The sequence below is a fragment of the Myotis daubentonii genome, chromosome 13, assembly GCF_963259705.1.
Source record: "Myotis daubentonii chromosome 13, mMyoDau2.1, whole genome shotgun sequence".
Taxonomy (NCBI): Eukaryota; Metazoa; Chordata; class Mammalia; order Chiroptera; family Vespertilionidae; genus Myotis; species Myotis daubentonii.
Genome location: NC_081852.1, coordinates 25,443,672 through 25,467,158, shown reverse-complemented (window position 1 = coordinate 25,467,158; position 23,487 = coordinate 25,443,672). Strand labels below are relative to the sequence as shown.

The following is a 23,487-nucleotide window of genomic DNA, read 5'->3' as shown; positions in this document are numbered from 1 at the left end:
CATATATATGTGTATATACGTAGATGGATCGGTATATGTGTGTCTGAATGTCAGTATGTACATATCTGTGTATTGTGTAGGTTTTGATAGATACCTTTCTGCATTTTTTCAAATTTATCTGGAGGAAAATTCTAGAAGATGAAGAAAAAGCACTTTTCTAAAGGGTTTCAATGCATAGTTTCCAATATCCCTTCAGAAATTTTACTCTTATTAGTATAATTACAAACAGTGTGTAAGTGTCCATTTCCCAAAAAAACTTTTCTGCCATTTCTGTTTGCCTTTGCATTACTTTAGTCTCTGGTGAGATGGAGACACTGTTTACATGGTTATTATAAATATACTTGTATTCTTTGTAAATATCCTTACCAGGTCCTGTGCTCATTTTTCTAGTGGTGGGGGTGGAGCTGGGGGGAGGTGAAGTCACTTTTTCTTACTAATTTAATATGTTTACATACAAATCCTTCCTATAAAAATTGCAATTATTATCTCAAATTGGTGTTTGTCTTTTAATAGTTTTCAGATTTGGCTTTGTTTGTTTTTAGTTTTTGTGTTTTCATGAGTAAAGTTTGTCTGTTTTGTTCTTTTTCTTTCTGTCTTATCATAGTTAGAAAGTCCTTCATTATCCCAAGGTCACAAAAATAAATATTTATCCTTTTTTATCTAGTACAGATTGTGTCAGTCATATTCTTCAGTTCATTGCACACTATTATTTTGGCAAATAGAGGTCTCTCCTTTCCTCAAGATAACTCCTCCTTTTCTTCCTCCCTTCCTTTCATTCTCCTTCTTTTTATTCCCATTCCTTATGCCTGTTTCTCTATTCCTTCCCTGCACATTAAAGCATAAAGTATATATTTTTTATTCTACTCTGGTTAACCTTGACTAAGAGGGCTCATACTTAATTCACTGCATAACACACGAGTCCCTTATGATTAGGTATTACTGCATTTTATACACACTATTATATTAATAAAATTGACCATTAGATACCTATTACTTCCTATCACTGCACTACATACTTTGTATACATTCTTTCTACTACAATACCTTGAAGTAGGTATTATCCGAATTGAAATATACAGAATCATAATCCCAGAGAAATGATAAATCAGCAGGACTGTATGTACCATTATACACACAGCGATGGTGGCTCTGAGGTCAGGGCTCTTTTGTCCACCTCTCGGTGTCTCTTCTAAGAATAAAAGCGAACGGAACCAAGGGGGTGTGGCATGTTTTCACAAACTATGTGTTGGAAATAAAATTTCTTTTCTCCATCATACCATGTACATAACTTTAGGAAATTTTAGTAACAGTCCTTCTTCATCATTTCACAGAACTACACTAAACCATCGCTACACGCATGGCTGGACAATTGCAAGCAAATGGATGCGGGCAGCAGGTAACAGCTTTGATTCTGCTTCTATACAGCTCAATTTCAACATGGAGATTCCTGCCATTTTGAATGAGATCTTCAGTCCAAAAGTCTGTATCAGTTTTAATCTCCCACAGATCTAGCACACTTTGCCAGGAGTACAGAGACAGGTTTTATTCAAACAGTTCCATCTCAAGCCTGGACTGCAGGAAGGGTGGCTGCGTTGTGCAGTGGGAGGAGCAGGGCTCAGGCAGGTCCTTGAGACAGGCGCACCTGGGTCAGTCTCAGTCTGTCACTCACATGGTGTGATACTGGGCACTAAACCTCTCTATCTCTTTTTCTATATTTTTGAAATGAGTATAATAGTTTCTACCTCAAAGGGTGGTTTTGAAGGGTATTTAATAAAATTAAAGTGTCTGATACATATTAAGCATTAAGTAATTATGTTTTTGCTGCCATTATTATCATAAATCATCATCATCATAATTATCATCATCATCAGAGTAGACAAATAATTGTGATATGCTAGCTAGGCATACCCCCATATGCTTTATAGATAAAAGGCACAATTTCAAAGTATATTTGGGAAATATTTTTAAGCCAGGAGGATATTTTCTTGTCCCATTGACTTCTCTATGGAAGGGCATGCTAATCTCCACTGCCCTAAAAGTATACGTCAGGTACCAATTCTGTGATCTTGGTGTCCTAAGAGTCACATCTGTCTACTTTCGGTTTATAAAATTTGTTCTTAATTTAATAGGCTTATTAAAGGTCCATATCTATGAAAGAGGTGGAAAATGCCAATTTTAGTACAACAGGGCATTGGAAGAATTTTGAAAATTGGCATTATAAAATTCAATGTTGGTAATATGTAAAACTTTAAAGTTCCATCAGAAAGCCAGTAAAAGGAAAATATGTGTTACTGCTAGTTTTAGAGGATTATTCTGCCTTTTAAAAGTCTAACCTTTGAGTCAGTTAAAACTATAAAGCATTTTGCTGCTATTTAGGTTCTTCCCTCTCCTCTGCAAACAGGTGTTTGTCAGTAGATGGGTTTGGACCTCTAGTTAAGCCTGAGAAAGAGGAGAGAAGAATAATGTAGTTCTGTTATTTTTTTATTTGAAACATGAGCTGATGATAGCTAGAGAGCAAAGAGATCCACACCTTCCAAATTGTTGCTTTGAAAATACATAATTTACATTTTACAAATTCCCTGTACTTAATTAGTCTCATCATGTCTACACAACCCAGACAGAGATGTGCTATACAGTTTCAAGTCATAGATTTCTAGAAACTACCCAAATTCCCTACTTGGAAATGCGCTTGCCTTCATTAGAGTGCAAGGTGAATATTTTTCTATCTAGGAGGTGATATTTTCACTTTTCTCTTCTGCTAACTATATATTTCCCTGTATACACTCCAATTGCTACATCTTAGATTGTAAGCTCCAAGTGACCAGGACCATGAGTTATACAATAAGAGCTTTCCAAACATTTCTTGGATGCAGATGACTCTTAACCTTCCCTGGCAACAGTCTGGCATTGATTTTCTATACTATTCTATTTTCTGTGCCTATCTTAATATCCAACACACCCGATATCTCCATATAACCTGATTTGTTTCCCCTATAATTTCCACCCAAGGAAACAACACAGAGTGTCTTTTATTTACAGCAGACACTTGACTCAAGGGCAGCCCATCCAACAAATTACCTAGAAACTCAGGATAGCCTTTCCAAAGAGCTTTGACCATAGGAGAAACTCATATAGGCTGGTCAATCAAACTGGCTCTCTCCACAAAGTGTTCTGGAAAATATGAAGAAGACTAACCAGGAGAGTGAATATTGCCAACCTATAATGTTAGGAGAGATGTCAGAAACGTGCATCCATTCAACAAATACGGCTGATGTTAACAATGACAGTGGTATTGGTGGTGATGATGGTTACTTAAGTCTGACCAGTTAACTATGTGCTGCTTATTACAAATATTAACTCATAAACTTAATGATAATTCTTTCATATAAGTCCATATTTAAAATAATCAAACTGAGACATGGAGAAGTTAACGTGTTCAATCTCAATAGCTATAAGTAGCATAGTCAGGATTCAAACTTAGGGGTTGGGTTCTAGAAAGTGTGTTTTCTTTCTTTGAATTATCTTAGAATCAGAAGTCTGGAGACATGTCCTGGGATAACATTTTTAAAAATCCCTGTTTCTTAACAAGTACATGAACTTTATAGAGATGATGGTCCCACATTAAGGGAAATATCTGTGTTCTATGTCCATTTATATTTAAATGACATTTCAAGGATGTCTTAGGAATGTCCAGTGCTGCAACCTATACAGCTCATTATAATACACACATAATCACATTTCTAAAGAATAAATGTAGGTTGAAATTAAATCACTGATTAAAATATGCATATATTTAGGACTAGCTTTAGACTGTGGTACTTTCAGTGTGCAGATAATTTTTAGACTAGCAGAGGATTATTTAAAATAATATTTTATTTTGAGCTTCTTTTTTTACTACCTTACTTGGTAAACATTATCTTTAATAGGCAAAAAGTAAACACATAGTTAATATTTCACCCAAGACTAATAACTCAAAATCAGTTAATTTGTATATATATAAATTTTTAACAGTAAATTCAGAGAATGGGCAAAAGGGCAGTACCTGGGAGCCAGATATCTACCAAAAACCCTCTAAACTCAAAAAGGCAAAGGACAGCCTAAACAACAGCCTCAGAACAATTTTCCAAGTGACTATCATGTGGGAAATTGTTCATTGACACTGTTTGTAAAAAATATTATCCTATTTATTTTGTAGACAAATTATATATTGGTTAGATACAAATGGAGTATCTGAAACAACTCCCTCCCCCCCAAATTTGCTGAGCATCTTTCTTTACTTAAAGCACATTTATGGTCAAAATCATTTATTCATTCAGTAAATATTTATAATATATTGACTATGTGCCCAGTACTGGCTTAAGAATGGAGAGTGCATAATAGAGAAAAAAAATATTAAGATCTTTAAATTTACTACCTAATAGATGGTCTATACGTGGGGTTGCAATTTTAAGCAGGGTGGTCAAAGGTGGCCTTCCATTAAAGGAGATAGTCCAATGAGTAAATGTGTCAGCAAAGAGATTGGGGAAGGATAAGGTTTAAAACTAGATATGAAGCTATCAATGTCTTTGAAGAAAAAAAATAGTCACCACATAATATATAAAACATCACTGTAAGTTTAGAAGGTTGTAAATTTGTAATATAAAGCTATGCATGTAAGATGACTTCCAGTCTAGTTTGTAAATTTTATATATACCTACTTGACATCTTCATTTGGTTGTCTAACAGACTTTTTAGAATACATATATCCAAAATTAATTATCTTATCTTCCACCATTCTCAATCTGCTTAATTCAGTCTCCCTCAAATCATTATAAATGGCAAGTCCACATTCTCAGTTCTCCACCCAGAAATCTTGAGTTGTCCTTGACTTCTTTCTCTCTCTCATATACAATGTCTAACTCTTCAGCATATTCAGTTGACTCACCCATCATCACATATGCTCAGTCAACATATTTGAACCTCTCCACTTCCCATTAGCTTGACTGGACTTTAGACAGGCTTTATCCCGACTCTAGACCCCTAATCTCCCTTTTCTGAAAGCCTAACTTATAATTGTAAATTCTTTCTTTGCCCCTTTGAAATATAAAAATGTTTAAATGGTTCTTGTCACTTTCATAGCCCAGGACTATCTTTCACAAGGGCCAAGGAATCATCTCCGTGTGAGATGCAATCATCAAAGAAGATAGAGCCCCTATCTCCCAGTCTCTATGGGAGAGCAGGTGCCTAACTTTAGAGGGCACCTTGCTCCCCATTGTAAAACTGCCTCTTGTCACAAAGGCAGAGAAAAGTCACTTTTCCTTGGGTAAAGCCAATTAGCAAACACAGACGGCCTAACATCCCCCTCACCTTATCTCTGAAAAATTTTCAGCCTTGTTTCAGCAGGACTGAACTGAAACTGACTTCTGGTCTCTTTCCCCTGTTAGCTATTCACTGATTATTAATTATTATTAACTATTAATACCATTGACTAAAGTCGTCCTTCTCTGTTTAACTTTGTCCAGGATGATTTTTCAAAGACAGTAGTGAGAGTGGAGGTGGTAAAAAGATAGACAAGCTTGGAAAATATTTAGGATAGCAAAACAGAACATGTCTAATTAGCTGTGGGAAGGACTATAAAATTATTCTGGGGTTCAGACTTTTTACGACCAAATGTATAGAAGTGCAGAAGGAATAGTTACTGGGTAAGATGATGCACCCAGTTTTGAAACAGCGAGTGCCGCAGGTTTCTGTGAGTCATCTGAGAAGAAACTTACAGGCCCCTACTAATATGCAGCCAGACGCAGGAGAGAGGGCTTGCCGAGGTGATATTTGAAGGGTTAGGACTGTATGAGCATGTGCAGGAAGAGTATAGTTCACAATGTATAGTGACCTACAGGGCTTACATCAGCATCTAGTGAATCCTAATGCTTAAGAAGTGGATAGAGAAAGAGCAAACAATAAATTACTGAGAATGAACACCAGAAATATAGGAAAGCAGAGTTATTGCAAAACACACAATCGAAATTATAGAAACTAATGATGAGGGAATGCACTGCCTAGTGTGTCGCCACTGAATAATGTAATTTAATCCAGGTTTACCCCAGCTGTGTTTTTCACAGTAACCTAAACCAAATTATATCACGAAGAAGGTAATGAGGTCATTTCTCTCTATATGCTGCAGGGTAATTCAGTATAAATTTGACTTATTGAGAGTGCATTCTGATAAGTAGGGCCTATTAAAATGCTTCCATTTTTAAAATAAACCACTCTACCATGGCATGTTTTCTATTGTCATGATAGAGAATATTCAGCTAACTACTTGCTGAAAAGTAGCAAGGAGAAACTTTCCCCACCACCAACGTGAAATTAGTGCACTCATGGCTTTTGTGTTATTTTTTTTATCATGAAGAATCATCTCCAGCATTTTAAGATTTGATGTGCTTCATTTCATTTTTTGCTGTTGACATTTTGAGGTTGTGTTCAGTAACCTAGGCAACTGTTCTTATTTCTGTCATAATTTACTTCTATTTATAGAGCTTATAGAGATTCAATGGCCTCAAACATAGTTTTTAAGACAGAGCAGGTTTACAAACTATTGACTCTCAAGTGAATATGATATTAAAGACATGTCAAATTTTAGTCATCATACAAATAAAGACTACATGTTATAATTTCTTTAATTTGGATCATTGATAAATATGAATAATGTATCACTTAAACGGTGCCATAATAATTTCAATCATAGTTATGATAATGTTAACTTTTAAGTGTTTTATTTTTAATGTTATGATTCATTAAACTGAATTTTAGCAATTAGAGGCCACAACTTCAAATACCTTCAAATAAAAACCTGGCCTTACACAGTACTAAAATGAGTTCCCTTTTCATGTTTCATCTGCTGGATACTGTGAGCAACATTTAAATTGTGTGAGATGGAAACAAAATCCTTGATTTAATTTTTAGGCCTTATTAGCTTTCAAGCTATCTGGGCAGAGGGAAAAATTACTAGAATATAGAGAGTATTCCCCCTTCCCCAAATGTATACACACTTTTGTGTAGCTCAATTTTGAAAATGAAATGTATTTTAATAAACACTGCCTTTACAATTATTCAAAGTGTGTATATATATTTTTAGGGACACTGAATATATTCTTCATGGACAGGGTTAGAGAAGGATAGAGTGATTTTAAATGACTACTTGCAAAACTATCTTCACATGTATCCTATAAATAACAGAATGCCCTTATTTTTTAAAAAATACATTTTTATTGGTTTTAGAGGGATATAGAGATAGACACATTGATGAGAGATAAATATCATTGATTGGTTACCTCCTATACACACCCTACTGGGGATCCTGCAACTTGGGCATGTGCCCTGACCAGGAATCAACCAGAGACCTCTTGGTTCACAGATCGAAGTTCAATAACTGAGCCATACCAGCTGGGCCAGAATGCCTTTTGTTCCCTTTTTATAAGTATGTATCATAAACCTAGGCAATTAAGTCCTATATAACTTGATGAAGGTAACTGAGGACTCAAGACAGAAACTAATGAATCACCAAAAAAACTCCCATTGTCCAGCCAGGCTTTCAATAATAAAGAAAAAAGAGAGAACAGTAATCTCATCAGATTTTCTGTTTTATCCCACTATCAAGAGTTGTTTTTTTGTGATCACTATTTCATTTTTACATTATTTATGTGACTATTGCTACTACTGCCCCTATTACAAACAATAAACTAGTAAAAATTTCTAGAAGTTAGGAATATTCCCTGTAATGAAATATCAGAGAAGCTGATGAGACAAGAGATTGGCTGAGGAGTAACTTCCTCTATCTTCTGGATTCTATGCTTGGAGACCTCAGACCATTACCCTATAAGGTCTTCTGCTGGATGACTACTTGACTGTTGTTACTCCATTTAATCAAGGCAAAGTGATCCACCAGCAATACTGTCAGGTCAATGGTAATCAATAAACAGATTTTGTTACTGATGGAAGATGGATATATTGGAAATTTGTAAGGCTTAAACAGATCTGATACTAAGGTTTATGGTTTTTAGCTTTACAAGTCTCATTTCCAGTAGAAGAATTATAATATTGACTGTAGCAAGAATTGGGCAATAAGATCTTAAGGATGATGAGATTATACCCAAGTTTATAAGTGTGCTATACTGGAAAAAGTGTGGTTGGTGCCAGAAGACCTGGAATACAGTCCCAGACAACCTGACTTACCCAAACCACTGAAATCTTGAGACTAATTAATAAAATCAAGAAAAAAAAATTAAAAACCAAACCCAGAATTTTGCATAAATAAGACATCAATTTAAATTTATTCTGTAAACTTTAAAGCATTAAAGGATAACCGGATTTTCTCTGTTCAAATAGAAAATATCACTTAACATGTGATTAATATAATCTTTTAGGAAGCTTTTAGGATTTACAAAAAAACTTCTATCAATAGTTTTAGGACTTTGATTATTTTAATATGAGTTTATTTTCTAATCTCTTTCAAATTTAAGTTTTTAATAGAAAATATATCTATTTTTTTCCTTGCTTAGAGCATGAAAACAAACAAATAATGAGCTCTTTGAAGAATGATTTCTAAACATGTAGCAAACTCATACGCCTGTTTTGTATTCACTGTGGAATGCCTGATAACTGGATATAACCACTGTATTGGTCCAGTAAGTATTCATGTTTGATAATTAAGATAATCACTAATTTCTACTGCTGTTCCTCTGCCACTTCATAAGGCATGCACGATTGGTCCTTTAGTATTTCCCTCTCATTGACTGCGGACTCTAAGCCATTATTTGTTGGTTTTAGACCTTTACAGTGCCCAGTGGCATTTTCAACTGATGACAGCAATAACAGATGATGCTGAGCCAAAGCTACTAGGAGTGAAATGCAGAAAGTAAAATGATAATAAATAACTGTCACTCCATTACTAATCAGTTTCTAAAATTGGTTCTAGTGCATACTCGATATGTCAGTTTCTATAATACTAGAACCAAAAAGGCCTTAGTAATATAAGCAAACAAAAAGAACCCAAACACTTGTCTTGTGCAGTGACCAAGAACTCCTCAATGATCATGGCACATGTATTCAAATAATTCTCAACAGATCCCATTTCAAAATTTTTTTTGGTATCTTCTCAATTTGTTGGTACCTGGCAAATGTGTCAATAGTACCCTCAGACCAATGAATGAAAACTTTAAAAATGCTGGATAGAATACAAACCCAAAGTCTTGAATGGCCAAAATACTAAACATATGAATATGTCCTAGGCACAGATATGTAATGATAAGAAATATAGGACTATAGAAGATGCCTGGGAGAGATCATAAAACCTGTCTAAACATGATCTTGGTTCTAGTCAGGTGATCTGGGTGGAAGACAAATTTGAGCTATCCTTCTTAGTCAGCTATCTCATAAAATTCAGGTATGAGAATGGAATCTGTTGTAATAAACTCACACCATATATATTCAAGGATGTTATTGTATTAAATTATTCATACTTTACAATAATTGCTTCTTAAATTTAAATCCCACCTCCCTTTTTCAGGCCACTGTGGCATCCTTCATTTTGTTCTCTTTCATTCCATCAATGATGTATCACATTTGTTGTAATGATCATTACTTTTTTTTTTTTGCTTTTTAGTAAAAGATTCATTCTATTAACTCTATGACCTAAGTGAACTGATATGTAGCAATCACCAAGGTTCTTAGTCTGAAGACATAATCCACTTACTAGGTAAGTTATGTAGATCTCAGCCTCAGTGATCTTGTTAGGAAAACTAGGAAAATAATAGCAATACAACAGAATGAATGTGATTAAATGAACAGTATATGTGAAGAGACTACCTTTTCTTGTCTTTCTCCAAAAGCAGAGACTTAGAATGAAACGTAGTTTATTTTTTGAATAGATCTTAGATAGTAGAACTGGGAGACTGGGAAGGATGAATCAGGAAATAAAGGCCACTGCAAGTTGTCTTAACGACCTGGTCAATGCTGTAGGAATTGGGGCTTGATAAACTCTTGAATATCTGTGGAAAATGAATTTCAAAAAGGTCCATCCAAGGAATGAAAGAATACTGCTCAAGGTTTTCTCTGTGGGGTGTTAGTGACTCACATAAGGTTGTGTGTGAATTAGAATATCTGAGCAGCTTCCTGGGGGTTTCCTCATAGCAATTGCAGGGAAGCCTCAAGGCAGGAGGTGAATAAAATCTAAGCCATTTGGAACATATGCAAGGGAGATTTATGACAGAAGTAGGCGGCCAGGTTGAATATAATGTCACTCCCAGTTGATGGTCAGAGATCTATCTTGTCACTAGACTGAGGTGAGGCTGTCACCCAGGGTCATTCAAAATGAACTGGATCATCAGGGGAATGTGCTTAGTGGAACACAAATCTTGGATTCCGAGCGGTTTCAAGGTGATTTCCACAAGATTAGAGACAGTGGCTTCTATGGAAGATGTTTTAAGATCCAGGACCACAAATACCATCCATGTCATGACCTACAGTGGTCAGGAGGTCATCTATCTGGCCCATCATCCCACTCAAGAATAAAAACACAAATAAAAATGGTACTAATAAGAATCTTATCTTAGCATATCATTCTATAGTTTATAAAACTTTACAAACGTTATATGCAGTATCTTCTTTGGCGTTACCAGTGATTCTATGAGAAGGTATGATATTATTCTCCTTATTTTTCAGAGAAGGGATTTTAAACTTTTTGAATTTGGAGGGTTTTAACCAAGATTCCTTGTCTTCATGTCATCAGGCAGAAAGAGAATCAAGTCATGTTTTGTCCTAATCCCATCATCCTAAAAGCTGCCTTTATTTTAACAAAATTTCCTCCTGTCAATTCCTTTGTAAGTCCTAACACCTGCCTGCCACTTCCAGTTGTCAGCAGCAGCCCAAGTGAACCATGCAGTCACGTCACTGAAAGCATGAGCAAATTTTACCATTAGCAAACTTTATTTGCAATTCCATTGCCATTTGTAGTGTTTGATCTCTTACCAAGGATGCCTACTAGATCTGAACAAAACTGTCTTCAGATGCTGTGTGCCCCCAGACAGTTCCTAACATGAAGAAATGGAAACTCAAGAAAAGCAACATTTCTGATAAAACAAAAGTGTCATGACACATATACCAGTCCTAAGTTCTCTGAAGATTTGAAAATATGTAACTTAATTAAATTTCTCTCTTTCCATCCATCTCCAAACTTTAGGTCACTGAATTTAACTAATGAACTAGTAGTAATAATGAAAATGATGATAATTATACTATTGCTATGACTACTATAAGGAATAATAACTGATCATTGAGAACTGACTGTGAGCTAGGCATATGTTAAATGTTCTGTTAACTAACTTAGTTAATTCCCATAATAATCCTTATATAGAGTATTGTCATTACCCTCACTTTACAAATAAGAGAATGGAGGTAGAGAAAAGCTAAATGAGTTTCCCAAATAACACAGCAAGGACGTGGCTGATTTGATGTGGTGCTGGCAGACTTAGCTACTGTGCTATCCTGCCTGGCTCTCCGACCCAAGTTCTGTAGTCTGGTCTGCAGTTGTAAGCCGTCAGTGTCTGGGAAACCAGACTTTCACAATTCCCAAGCAGTGGGTGTAAAGTGAAGTACAGTGTCTCAGGGCAATTGAGAAAGTGATTAACATCTTTGGAGGGTGTGTGAGGGTGTGTGAGGGTGGGTGTGTGTGTGTGTGTGTGTGTGTGTGTGTGTGTGTGTGTGTGTGTGTGTGTGTGTGTGTTAAGGGTAGGGTAGGGGCAGAAAAGGGCATTGCAGAGAGAAAGAAATGTAGAGAATTGCCTCAGAAGTGTTTCCTCCCCCACCTAGATTTCAGAGTATATTTACAACTTCTTAGTTTCTCCTTTCTACTACAAACAAACATGTACACATCTCACTTTTATGTTCCCATGACTGCTATAAAGATCAAGAGTGTTATGAGGTGATTCACTACCTGACCAGACACAGCCTTCCCGTGTGCTCTCAAGGGGGAGGAAATCATTCCCACGTGCTGCCTCTCCTGCATGCGGAGGCTCTTCTCCCTGACTTTGCAAAAGCATCTCCAGATCCAGAAGCCCCAGCTGGGACAGGCTGCCTGGATTGACCGGGAAAGGGCACAGTACACACATCTCCCCCCAAAGAGGTGACATACCCGGTCCGTTTTTCCTTCAGTCTGAAGGCTGGTGTGGCTGCGGACCTCATGATCCTCTTCCAGGTCAGAAACATCCTCTAGTTCCTCTGGGGTCTGTGAACAGAGAGCAAAACATCGCTGATGGGAATGCACAATGGAAAACAGTCCGGCAGTACCTCAGAAAGGAAGCACGGGGACCAATATGACCCAGCAATTCCACTCCTAGGAAAATACCCGCGAGAAATGAAAACATATATCCGCCAAACACTTGTAAACAAATGTTCACAGCAGCACCAATCATAATAGCCAAAATATGGAAACAAGTCAAACAGATATCTACTGATAAATGGATAAACAAAATGTAGTAAATTCATTTAATAGGATATGATTTGGCCATAAAAAGGAATGAAATATTGATACGTGCTATAACATGGAACATGGGTGAACCTTGAAAATATTATAGTAAGAGAAAGAAGTCAATTACAAAGACTACATATTATATGATTTCACTTACATGATATGTCTAGAATAGGCAAATCTATAGATAATAGTTCCTAAAGGAAGGAGTGGGTGAGGAGGGAGTGGGCAGGACTGCTAATGGGTATGTGGTTTCTCCTTGGGATGATAACAATGTTCTGGAATTAGATGGTGGTAATGGTCACACAATCTTGTGAATATAGTAAAAAACACTGAATTCCACACTTTAAAATGTTTAAATGAGTGGTGCATGATTACATCCTAATACATTTTTAAATTAAATTTATTGGGGGAACATTGGTTAATAAAATTATATAGATTTCAAGTGTACAATTCTACAATACATCATCTGTATATCGCCTTGTGTGTTTACCACCCAAAGTCCAATCTCCTTTTATTACCATGTATTTGGTCCCGTTCCCCCCTTTACTACCTAAGCTCCCTACCTCCTTTTCCCTCTGGACACCGCCGTACTACTGTCTGTGTCTGTGAGTTTTTGTTTGTCCTGTTTGTTCATTTGTGGCTTTCAGTTTTATGTTCTAATATATTTTGAAAGAAAAAGGATGCAAAACTGATCAGAAGGAAGCTTTTCTCTGAGTGAGTAGCAATTTGGCTAACCTGGTATGTGGTTATCACAAATCAAGTTGTTTAAAGGTGACTGGATTCATTATCATGAAAGCCATACAACCTCAACATGCCACTAAAGTTAGTGAGAGATTAAATTTTCTAAGAACTTAATAAATAATTTAACATGAATTTCAGTATCTAGTCCCAGTAGGTAACCTTCTATTCCTTTTTTTACATTTTAGCTTAAGCATCTCTCTTCAGAGGTGTCTTGCTCAGGAACTCCTAAGCCGGGCTGGGCTCCTCTGCCACTCCTTCCCTTATTCCCTCTCCTTTCACTATCATATTGATAATCATACTTTATTATATTGCCGTTTATATTATGTCATATCACCAGAACCTAGCACATACATGCTTCTGAATGAATGGAGCAAAATTATCAGTGATAGCCAAAAAGACAGTTGGGTATGAGCAAAACAACACTCACTAACAGCAACAAAAAATACTTGTTCTAACTGTACCTTCACTGTGCTTCCACCTTCTGTATTCCAAAGTAAAATTTTTTTGTTTTGTACTGTGTTTTTCTTTTTTTCTAGTTTAAGGTTTTTATTCCCTTAGTCCAGTGGTTGGCAAACTGCGGCTCGTGAGCCACATGCGGCTCTTTGGCCCCTTGAGTGTGGCTCTTCCACAAAATATCACGTGCGGGCGCACACGTACAGTGCGATTGAAACTTCGTGGCCCATGTGCAGAAGTCGGTATTTTGTGGAAGAGCCACACTCAAGGGGCCAAAGAGCCGCATGTGGCTCGCGAGCCGCAGTTTGCCGACCACTGCCTTAGTCTCAAAAGGGAAATAATGTAAGAAATCAGTCCTTATTGCAAAAACAAGTGTAAGTAGTTAACAAGAATTAACTTACTATTTGTCTTAGTTTACACAGTCTCAACATTAAACTATGACTCTTGCTACAAAGTCCTGGTGAGAAAACTAGAATACAAACAATTAGGTTTCATGAAAAACTACCAAAAGCATTGTGGAAGGCCTTTTATATCCCCAACTGCTAAAGACATGGCAAGAGGCACAACTGCGTCCTGAGACCAGCTCTGGTGTCCCTCGGACCTCGCATTGGCCACGGGCTCTTTATTTTCAGGGCTGCGAGCGGTTTCCTTCCCCAGAGATGGGAACAAAGCGATTAGCTCACATAGTAGAGCACAACACTCTCAATTTCATAACCACTAAGGGTCCGAGATTCTTTCTTATCTCATGGATCTTTAACTAGCACGTTCTTTGTTCTCTAACACTTGCAGTCAGCATCATCTGTCTCTGCATTTATTTCAACTTACTCGGATGGGCTATTAACACCCCCCTTTTACCAAGGCCTCCAATATGCTAAGTAATTGTTATCTATTTGTTGATCTCTATATGTAATCCTTCTTTGCTGCAACTAAATGCAGCTAAAATCACAGGGCAATTTACTCTCTCCTCTTAGGTATTAAGAACATGAGTTCACCACTATGGAACTTCTACACAATCACATATTTCTTATTTGCCATTTCTGTGTATTCTTCCCACAATATGCTTGAGAAATGATCTTTGCAATTCCCCTCCTTGACACATCACCAGCCCCTGTAACATCTGAATGCATTCAGTTGATCAAATTCCCTTTCTTGGGTCGTGTTTTGCAGTGGAAGGCTGTCTGGTGCCCGTACTGTGACTTGTTTCTTATAAATATCTCTTGTTTATTACTTGGATGACACTCTACAATGTAGAGATCTATAACTTCATCATTGGTTCCAATATTTTATTCAACCCCAAAATAAAGTTACTTAACAGGAACTAAGAAAAACTGCTGCTAGAAGTCACAAGTGCCATTTCTGCTGGTGAGACTGCAGAGAGAAAAGACTTCCATCAATGCCCACATACTTCTGTGCTTTTCTTTGTCTTTAAACCACTAATAGTCTTCCTGCTAAGCTACCACAAGTGACCTCTTCTTTTCATGAGCAAAATTAATGGGGGAATGTTCAAAATACTTGCTGGCAGGATTATGCCTTCTGTACGGCAAGCAGCTGGATGGCATTGAAAAATAAAATGTGAAATATACAATATTACAGTTTAAATTAAGTGGGAACTAAGGAAAGGATAGGAGCACTGAAATCATTTATAGGACAATACATGAACTCCTTCAGGCCTGAAGACAAATAATAATAGAAAAAGCAGATGTTATCTGTCTTGTTTATCACTCTGAGTACCTGAGACAGCTGACACTATGTGCTCAATAAAATTTCCTAACTGAATGAAGAAATACAAGGTTTTATAACCAACTAGAGTCCTGTTGCACGAAGAAATTCATGCAATAGGCCTTCCCTTCCCTTGGCTACTGGCACTGGTTTGCCTCTGGCACCCAGGACACAGGCCTTCGCTCTTGCCATGCTCCGGCCAGAGCAGCTCGGGAGCCATCAGGCTTCTCTCCGCTGGCCCTGGGGCTGTCAGGCTTCACTCTGCCGCTTGGAGCCTACTTATGCAAATTAATTGCCATCTTTGTTGGGTTAATTTGCATACTCTCCTGATTGACTGGTTAGCATAGCAAAGGTACGGTCAATTTACATGTTTGTCTATTATTAGGTAAGATAAGCTTTGGTATCAATGTCACAGGAAGGTCATGGAAACATTTTTGAGCTATGAAGTAATGTTTAATCTTTTGCCTTCTGCCTTTAGTATGTGTTGATTTAATAATCCCTTGCCTAAGGGAAAATTTGAGGTGGTTCCTGGACTTTTTTTTTTTAAGTCTATGGAAATTAGAGACAATAGATTCTGAACAGAGAGATTTTTCACAAGCTTCAAATTCATAGACTTGGAAAATGAGAAAGGCAGCTATGCATTCCATGAACATTGCAGAATTCAGAGAAAAATGCCATCTACCAAACCCAACCAGTTTCAAGTCTCACCAGGATCCTGTGCCACAAACTTTACACGGGAACAGCGAGTAGGAAACCCTGAAGAGCTCCATGGGCTAGCACAGTGGGCATCTCATCACTAGCCAGTGTGGGAAAGTGACAAATGATTGGCAGTCTCTCAGCTGCCTGAACATGGCCTAAGGCTCTAGAAAAGTTTCACAACCTCGGCTCTATCGACATCTTGCTCTGAATCATTCTGGTTGTAAGAGGCTATCTTGAATACTGTGGAATATTTAGCATGATCCTGACCTGTACCCACCGTCTGCAGTTGGACCATTCCCAAGCTGTAACAAACAAAACTATCTCTAGACATTTCCTAACATCTCCCATTGGGGAGGAGGAACACCTTCTTTGAGAACCACTGCTCTAGAACTCTGGCTAACCTGTTGCAACACAGGTGGCAAGGGTTAGGAGAAAGCCCAATACCTATGTTTACATTTCCCATAAGCAAAGTTAAAACTTAGTTGCCTTAGGAAACCTAAAAATAAAGAGTAATTTTTTTCTTGTACCTCTTAATTTGTAGACAGAAATACATACCCCATATAACATCATTATGGTCACAAAACAGAAGAGGGCACCCTTTAATCATTTTAGTCTTAACCAAACAATTGGAAGACAATATCAAAAGATTGATGAAAATAAAATTACAAACTTGGTTGCAGTATTAATACCATTTAATAAGTGGGTTTTATTATATATTTTAAAAATTTTAGTCATAATAAAGAAATTATTACCTAGAGATATGCAGTGATGGTTCAAGGTTGCTTGGATGTTAGAAAAGTCAAGTTAAGTCATCTCAACTAACATATTTGTGTGCTCTTTTTTTCTGTATATTAACAGACTATTATGCTAGATACTAGACATCTTCAGACAAATGAACCATAATCCTTGCCCTCAAGAGAGATAAAAGCTATAAATAAAAGTTGTTCCCTAGAGTTAGAAGGTGTGAGACTGAATTTGAGTGGTGAGACATGGAGACATTTTCTTAGAAATGTCAGGCAGAAGAGGAGAATAAACATAAAGTGCCCCAAGCTAAGCAGGGAAAGTATTCCTTGTATTATCAGGAAGTTGATAGGCTTGTGCTATAAAGTAGATTAATGAACTTGAAATTAGGATACCTTGGTTTTCCTTCTAATTTTGCCACCAATTAATGTTATGTTGTTAGGCAAATCTCCTAATTGTCCTATGCTTCCATTTACTCATCTTTAAACTAGAAATGAGAAATAAGTAAAACTTGATAATGTCTGCAAGTCCTTTGAATTTTAAGATCTTATAAGCTCATGTTTAAACTGAAAGCATAACATTAATCTGGGTGAAATGTTCCTGGTATTAAGAGATCTCAATATTATGTTGTTCAGTTGATTGAAACACAACTTATTCCAATCTATTGTAATATTTAGAAATATGATTAATCTTCCCAATACATGTATCTTCTCATTCTTACAAGGAGTGAGAAGGCTTCTAGTATTGTTCACAGTTTTATAACCTGAGTGCCTAACACATTGCCTGGAAAATAGTAGGTGCACAATAAATATATGTATGAATGAATAAAAACAAGAAAGAAAATAGATTAGAAAATGAATAAAGATGCAAATAAAGACATATATCCCTATTTGCCACAATAGATATGGGTAGATTTCCTTCTTATAATATTTCAAAGCATAATTAAAAACTGCCTCTAGGTACCATTACCATTCTATGTTTCACAAGCCATTTCTTTCTTTTCTTCCAGCATAAGAAGAAGATAACACCATATGAATTATTCCATATGATGAAACTAAGGAGCCTGGATGAGCATTGTACCCCTTAAAGGCTACAACAATTGAAATATAGTTTGACAAAGCGAAGTTGCAGAATATAAAAATATATAGCCTAAAGTCAGAGGAAATATTATACCTATTATGTATAAGAGGGTATGATTAAGCATGCAGTCAAACAGGACAACTTGGGCTGATAAATCCTGAGCATATAGAATATTACTGTCAGAGGAGACACTACCTTGATCCTTAACTGTCCATGTATTTTCAGTGCAATAAATCCCTATTAGTTCTCTACCTAGAACCTACCTAGGCCAACAGCCGTCAAATAGCCAATCATCTGATGCCTTACCGTTGAGCCTGGATTATGATGATTAATCAATCATAATCAACGATTATGATGTTTAATCATTATAATCACTTAAGTTATATAAGGCCTTTCTAATGAAACAAACAATGATAGAATCACACAGGGTAAATCGTATTTTAGCCTCGATCCCACTATCACGAAGCCTGAGGGCAGTCATTCCTCTGACAGCAATGAGGCTGAATAACGTTAGAAAACCACAGCAAATCAGCAAGAGGGTCACAAATGCAAGTGGCCCTTATTCAACCACCAAATGCGTTGGAGATCTTGCTGTGATTCCCAGGACGGCATGTCTAATTCATGAAAACTGTCATAAAAAGTATCCCAGCTTGAGGTTTAAATCAGGATATGAAAGATTAATGAAGCCATGAAGAACAGGGTTTGGACAAAAGCGTATTTTTGGAAAGTTCAAATATTATAAATATCCAGACCCCGAATCAGGATCTTGACATTCTTCTTTTTGAGAACAGAAATGTGAGGTAATCATCATTTTAAATCGAGGTCTTAATAGAATTTGTGAACAACTCTGCTGGGTTATTCCCCATTTCTTCTCTCATTCAGTGTTAACGATAAACCTGCAGAGGCAAATGTCATCATCTTAATACGAGAGCTGAGGAAACTCTGAGCCTCGGAGCTTGGGGAAACGGCCCACAGCACACAGTTAACAGAGCATTACTGCCGAGTAGGGCCAGTGCTCGTTTCTGAACCAGGTGGCTCAGGAGTCACAAATGCATGCCAACTGTGGGGCCTGAGTAGTTAAAACGTACAAGTCTGGAAAGTGAGCTACAAACAGCATGAATACACTCAGAGAGCAAGGCAGGCCAGGGACTTAGGGTCTTTGATCAGCACAATACCACATTGATCCTTAATCTCCTCTTCCCCCTGCCGTATATAATGTCTGGACCTCAGCAAACTTGGTGACACCTACCTTGCTCGGTATATTGCCTTTGAAAACCAAAGTAAAAGAAATCCTGTTTGTTTCAAAGACTGGTACCCTGACCTTAAGCCATACCAGGCTTGAGATGATTTCAATTTTGGCCCTTAGCATGAGCAAAAGCATGCCCAGGGATCTGCCAAAACAAACAAACAAACAAACAAAACCTGATCTCCAGTTATTGTGTTTTTGTTTGTGGTTTTTTTTTTTTAAATTCTATGAAATGAGGCTATACTAATCAGCAAAGCTATTGTGCTTTGTACAGAGCTGTGAGTTTATACACATTATTAGCAGAAAATCTTAGGTAAGTTGTGAACTTTCTTTCAGTGAGGCAAGAACTGTGTTGGAACATAATATAAGACTGAGTATCTAGATTCTAGGTCAAATGCTGCCTTTAATAGCTTGTGACCTCAAACAAGTACATAACTTGTTGAGAACTCAGCTTCTGAAGGAGTAAATGAAAGGATAGAACTAAATCAGTTCAGTGGTTCTCAACCTTCTGGCCCTTTCAATACAATTCCTCATGTTGTGACGCAACCATAAAATTATTTTTGTTGCTACTTCATAACTGTAATGTTGCTACTGTTATGAATCACAATGTAAATATCTGATATGCAGGATGGTCTTAGGTGACCCCTGTGAAAGGGTTGTTCGACCACCAAAGGGGTCGCGACCCACAGGTTGAGAACCACTGAACTAAATGATTGATAAAATCCCCTTCAATTCTCCATTCATTCTGCAAGTCTAATGCAGGTTTGATTACAATGTATGAGGAAAGATATTATTTATTTAAAAGAAACACGTTGAATTAGCAGGACAAGCTTCTTTTGAAATGTTTAATACAACTCTAGATCACAAGTCCCATTTGAGTTGTTAACCTCTCAGGCAGTTAGAAAGAACTTTGGAAACTCGTTTTGTCCAGCACTGGATGATCTGAGGGTATTCACAAGTGATAAAGTAATTGATGATTCCATTGAGAATTGTGGCAGGACAATTACTCTCACTGCTCTACGGGAAGGGGGTGTGCTGCTACTGGAAATCATCATCATCATCATCATCATCATCATCTGTATAATAAAAGGGTAATATGCAAATTGACTCTAACAGCAGAACGACTGGGAATGACTGGTCACTATGACACACACTGACCACCAGGGGGCAGAAGCTCAATGCAGGAACTGCCCCCGGTGGTCAGTGTGCTCCCACAGGGGGAGCTCTGCTCAGCCACAAGCCAGGCTGATGGCTGCCAGCACAGCGGTGGTGGCGGGCACCTCTTCCGCCTCCTCAGCAGCACTAACAATGTCTGACTGCAGCTTAGGCCTGCTCCCCGCTGGCAAGTGGACATCCCCCAAGGGCTGCCGGACTGCCGGAGGGATGTCTGACTGCCAGCTTGGGCCTGATCCTCAGGGAGCAAGACTGCAAGAGGGCATAGCCCAGGCTGAGGGACCCCCCGCCCCCGAGTGCACAAATTTTTGTGCACCAGGCCTCTAGTAATAATAATAATAATGGAGGTGGGGTAATGATGATGGGTGCAGCAGTAATAATAGTAACAGGAGCAGCAATGCTGGCTACTAGTAACGCATAACACTGAGCCACCAAATAGCCAATCATCTGATGCCTTACTATTGAACCTGGATTATGTTGTTTAATCATAGGGAGTAATCATTACACTGCTGGGTACAGACATTCCACTGCTGGGTACAGACACTGCTACTATGAATATCAGACAAAGTCTACTCTATGGAGTGCAGATGTCTCACATTTTTCATTAAACTCTCTGCAAATGAGCTCTATATATAAATGTGTATTCTTAACCTTAGAACAGATAGCTGAAGAGGGTTATCTAATTTAAAATATATTAACTTTTCTTTTTCAGAAAAGCTATTGTACAGATATTAAGAGTTTCAGAGAATTTTTAATGGCAAAAAAAGTACACTTAATACACTTTTAACTGAATCCATACATATAAACATACATGTATATTCTAATTATATAAAACATATTGTGTGTCTATAATAATAAAAGTGTAATATGCTAATTAGACCAGAGAGCTGGACAATCTTTCAGGCGTCCTTCTGGACAAAGCTGAGGCTGCGAGGGCCGAGCCCCTTGCACGAATTTCAAGCATCAGGCCTCCAGTATATGTATGAGAAAGACAGAGTAAGAGAGTTGTGGAGTATTATATTTTGTTTTTCTTCTTTATAATTGGTTTCTCAAGTTTTACAATATATATATTTATTACTTTTATGATTGGGGGAAGCAAGACAAGCAATGATTATGAGAAAATCTGCTTAAGGATGAATATACCATTACAAGGACATGCCAGCAATAAAAACAGAGCAAGATTGCAGAACTTACTGTCAGAGAGCAGAGCTGGCCTTGTCACTTTGTAATAGGTCTGTCCATGTGGCGCGGGATTTGAAGCTGATGTACATACACTCAGACCAAAGCTTTCGAGAGGTGAGGGGGAAACTGCTGCACATGTTTCATTCTCAGAGCAAATACTAAAGACCGTGATAGCAAAAACAGAGAAATACCCCTTACTTGGGCCCATGCTATTTCCCCGTATTGCACCATCTCCTTTTAAACTCTGTGGATCTATAAAAGCAGTTGCTTCATTATTGTATGTATCACATTTTGGAAACTGGTTTTAGAAAAGTATTCGATAACAAAGATTTTGAGGGAAAATAAACTTGTGTTTTGGTTTCCCAGTGAGGATATATACATATTTTTAACTAAAGGAAATCTTTTACTTCCAGGAAGTGTTAGGCAGCCAGGTATACTAGTAATATCAATGGTCCTAACCACATTCATTTATCTAGATTTGCAAAGTAATCCAGGTGCGGTAATAAAGCAAAAACCTGTCTGCTGTGTTGCAGCCAGGGTAGTATATAAGGTTAAATAGGATGTCCAAGCCTAGTCCTATTTCACTGAACTAAAAAAATAAAAAAATATATGAAAGAAGTTACACATTAATGAGGAGATGCTGCACAGTAAGACAGTAATTCAGATCTATATTAGACTTTTGTACATATTATTCAAGCTTGTTGGGTTGAAGTTTGCTTCATGAGACATAAAAATTCCCCACGCTAGTAGAATAAAGAAGGTTAAGTTGACAGCTTATATAGAAAATGGAACACTGAATGCAACAAAACAAATATTTGGACAAACCTTAAGCAAGAATTATGCTCTCTATATAAAGGGATTTTTAAATCTCAAAACTGAAAGGCCTATTTGTAGAAGTAAGTGAATGCATCATGATTGAACATGTAACCAGATATAAGTGGTTGTGAAACTAGCTTATGGCAAATGCATTGTGCTATTTCTACACAGACCTGTCCTGATCAATGGAACTGATCAATCAGATTGATCAGTTCCATTGATCAGGACAGGTGGTAGAAGCAAACCTAGAGAGAACATTAAAAAGGTGCATGTGTTCCCTAACACAGTAAACAGATACATAGCATAGAATCAGGGCACTCTAATCCTATGTATTTACCCATGAGAAATGAAGACACATTGCCACACAAAGATGTACACAAATAATTAGAGCAGCTGGATTTGTAACAGATAAGTGGTGAGAAGGACTCAAGATGTTCATCACCGGGGGAATGATATAACTGTATGTTCATTTAATAGAATATTCTTCAATTACCAGTATAAAAAGGAATGTTAACAACATGGTTGGATTTCAAAATGATTATGCTGAGTAAAAAAAGCTTAATAAGAGTATATACTGTATGACTCTTTATACAACATTCTTGAAAATGGCAATCAATCTTCACTAACAGAAATCAGATCGGTGGTCATTTGGAGTCTGCGTGAAGGAAGGATTAGATTACAAAGGGCACCGATAAGGTCTTGGTTCTAATGTATGTTTAGTGACTTGATTATACTTAAACTTCAGGGTTAAATACTTATGTCCGTAAAACTTACCAAATCATATGCTTTAATACACATTTTATTAAATGTCAATTATATATTAATGATTCTGTCAAAAACTTAGATTTAATTATTCAAATACCTTTCTACACACATATTACAAAAGGTAACAACTGCCTGCTTAGCCCACGCCTGTAATTATAAATGGGACCATGCAGTGTGAAGTTCTGTTGAACAGGTATCTAAAAGTAGCATTGCAAATGCATATTTAATCAATTAATATTACACTTTTTTCTATCTAATAAAATGAACCTCAATTTATAGTAACTGCATACTCAGTAAAAATGTTAAAGTGTCCTTATCAATATTAATGCTAAATGTTAAATTTTTATAAAAAATGAGCTTCAGCTCA

The 23,487-nt window shown here is 37.1% G+C and overlaps 1 protein-coding gene across 1 annotated transcript in view; it reads right to left on the bottom strand.

Moving 5' to 3' along the window:
- The window catches only part of CTNNA3 (catenin alpha 3), a 1,315,594-nt gene that overhangs the window by 144,803 nt on the left and 1,147,304 nt on the right, over positions 1-23,487 (bottom strand). Inside the window, exon 14 of the mRNA XM_059662570.1 lies at positions 12,167-12,259. Coding sequence (XP_059518553.1) covers positions 12,167-12,259 — 93 coding nt within the window. The remainder of the gene's footprint in view (positions 1-12,166; positions 12,260-23,487) is intronic.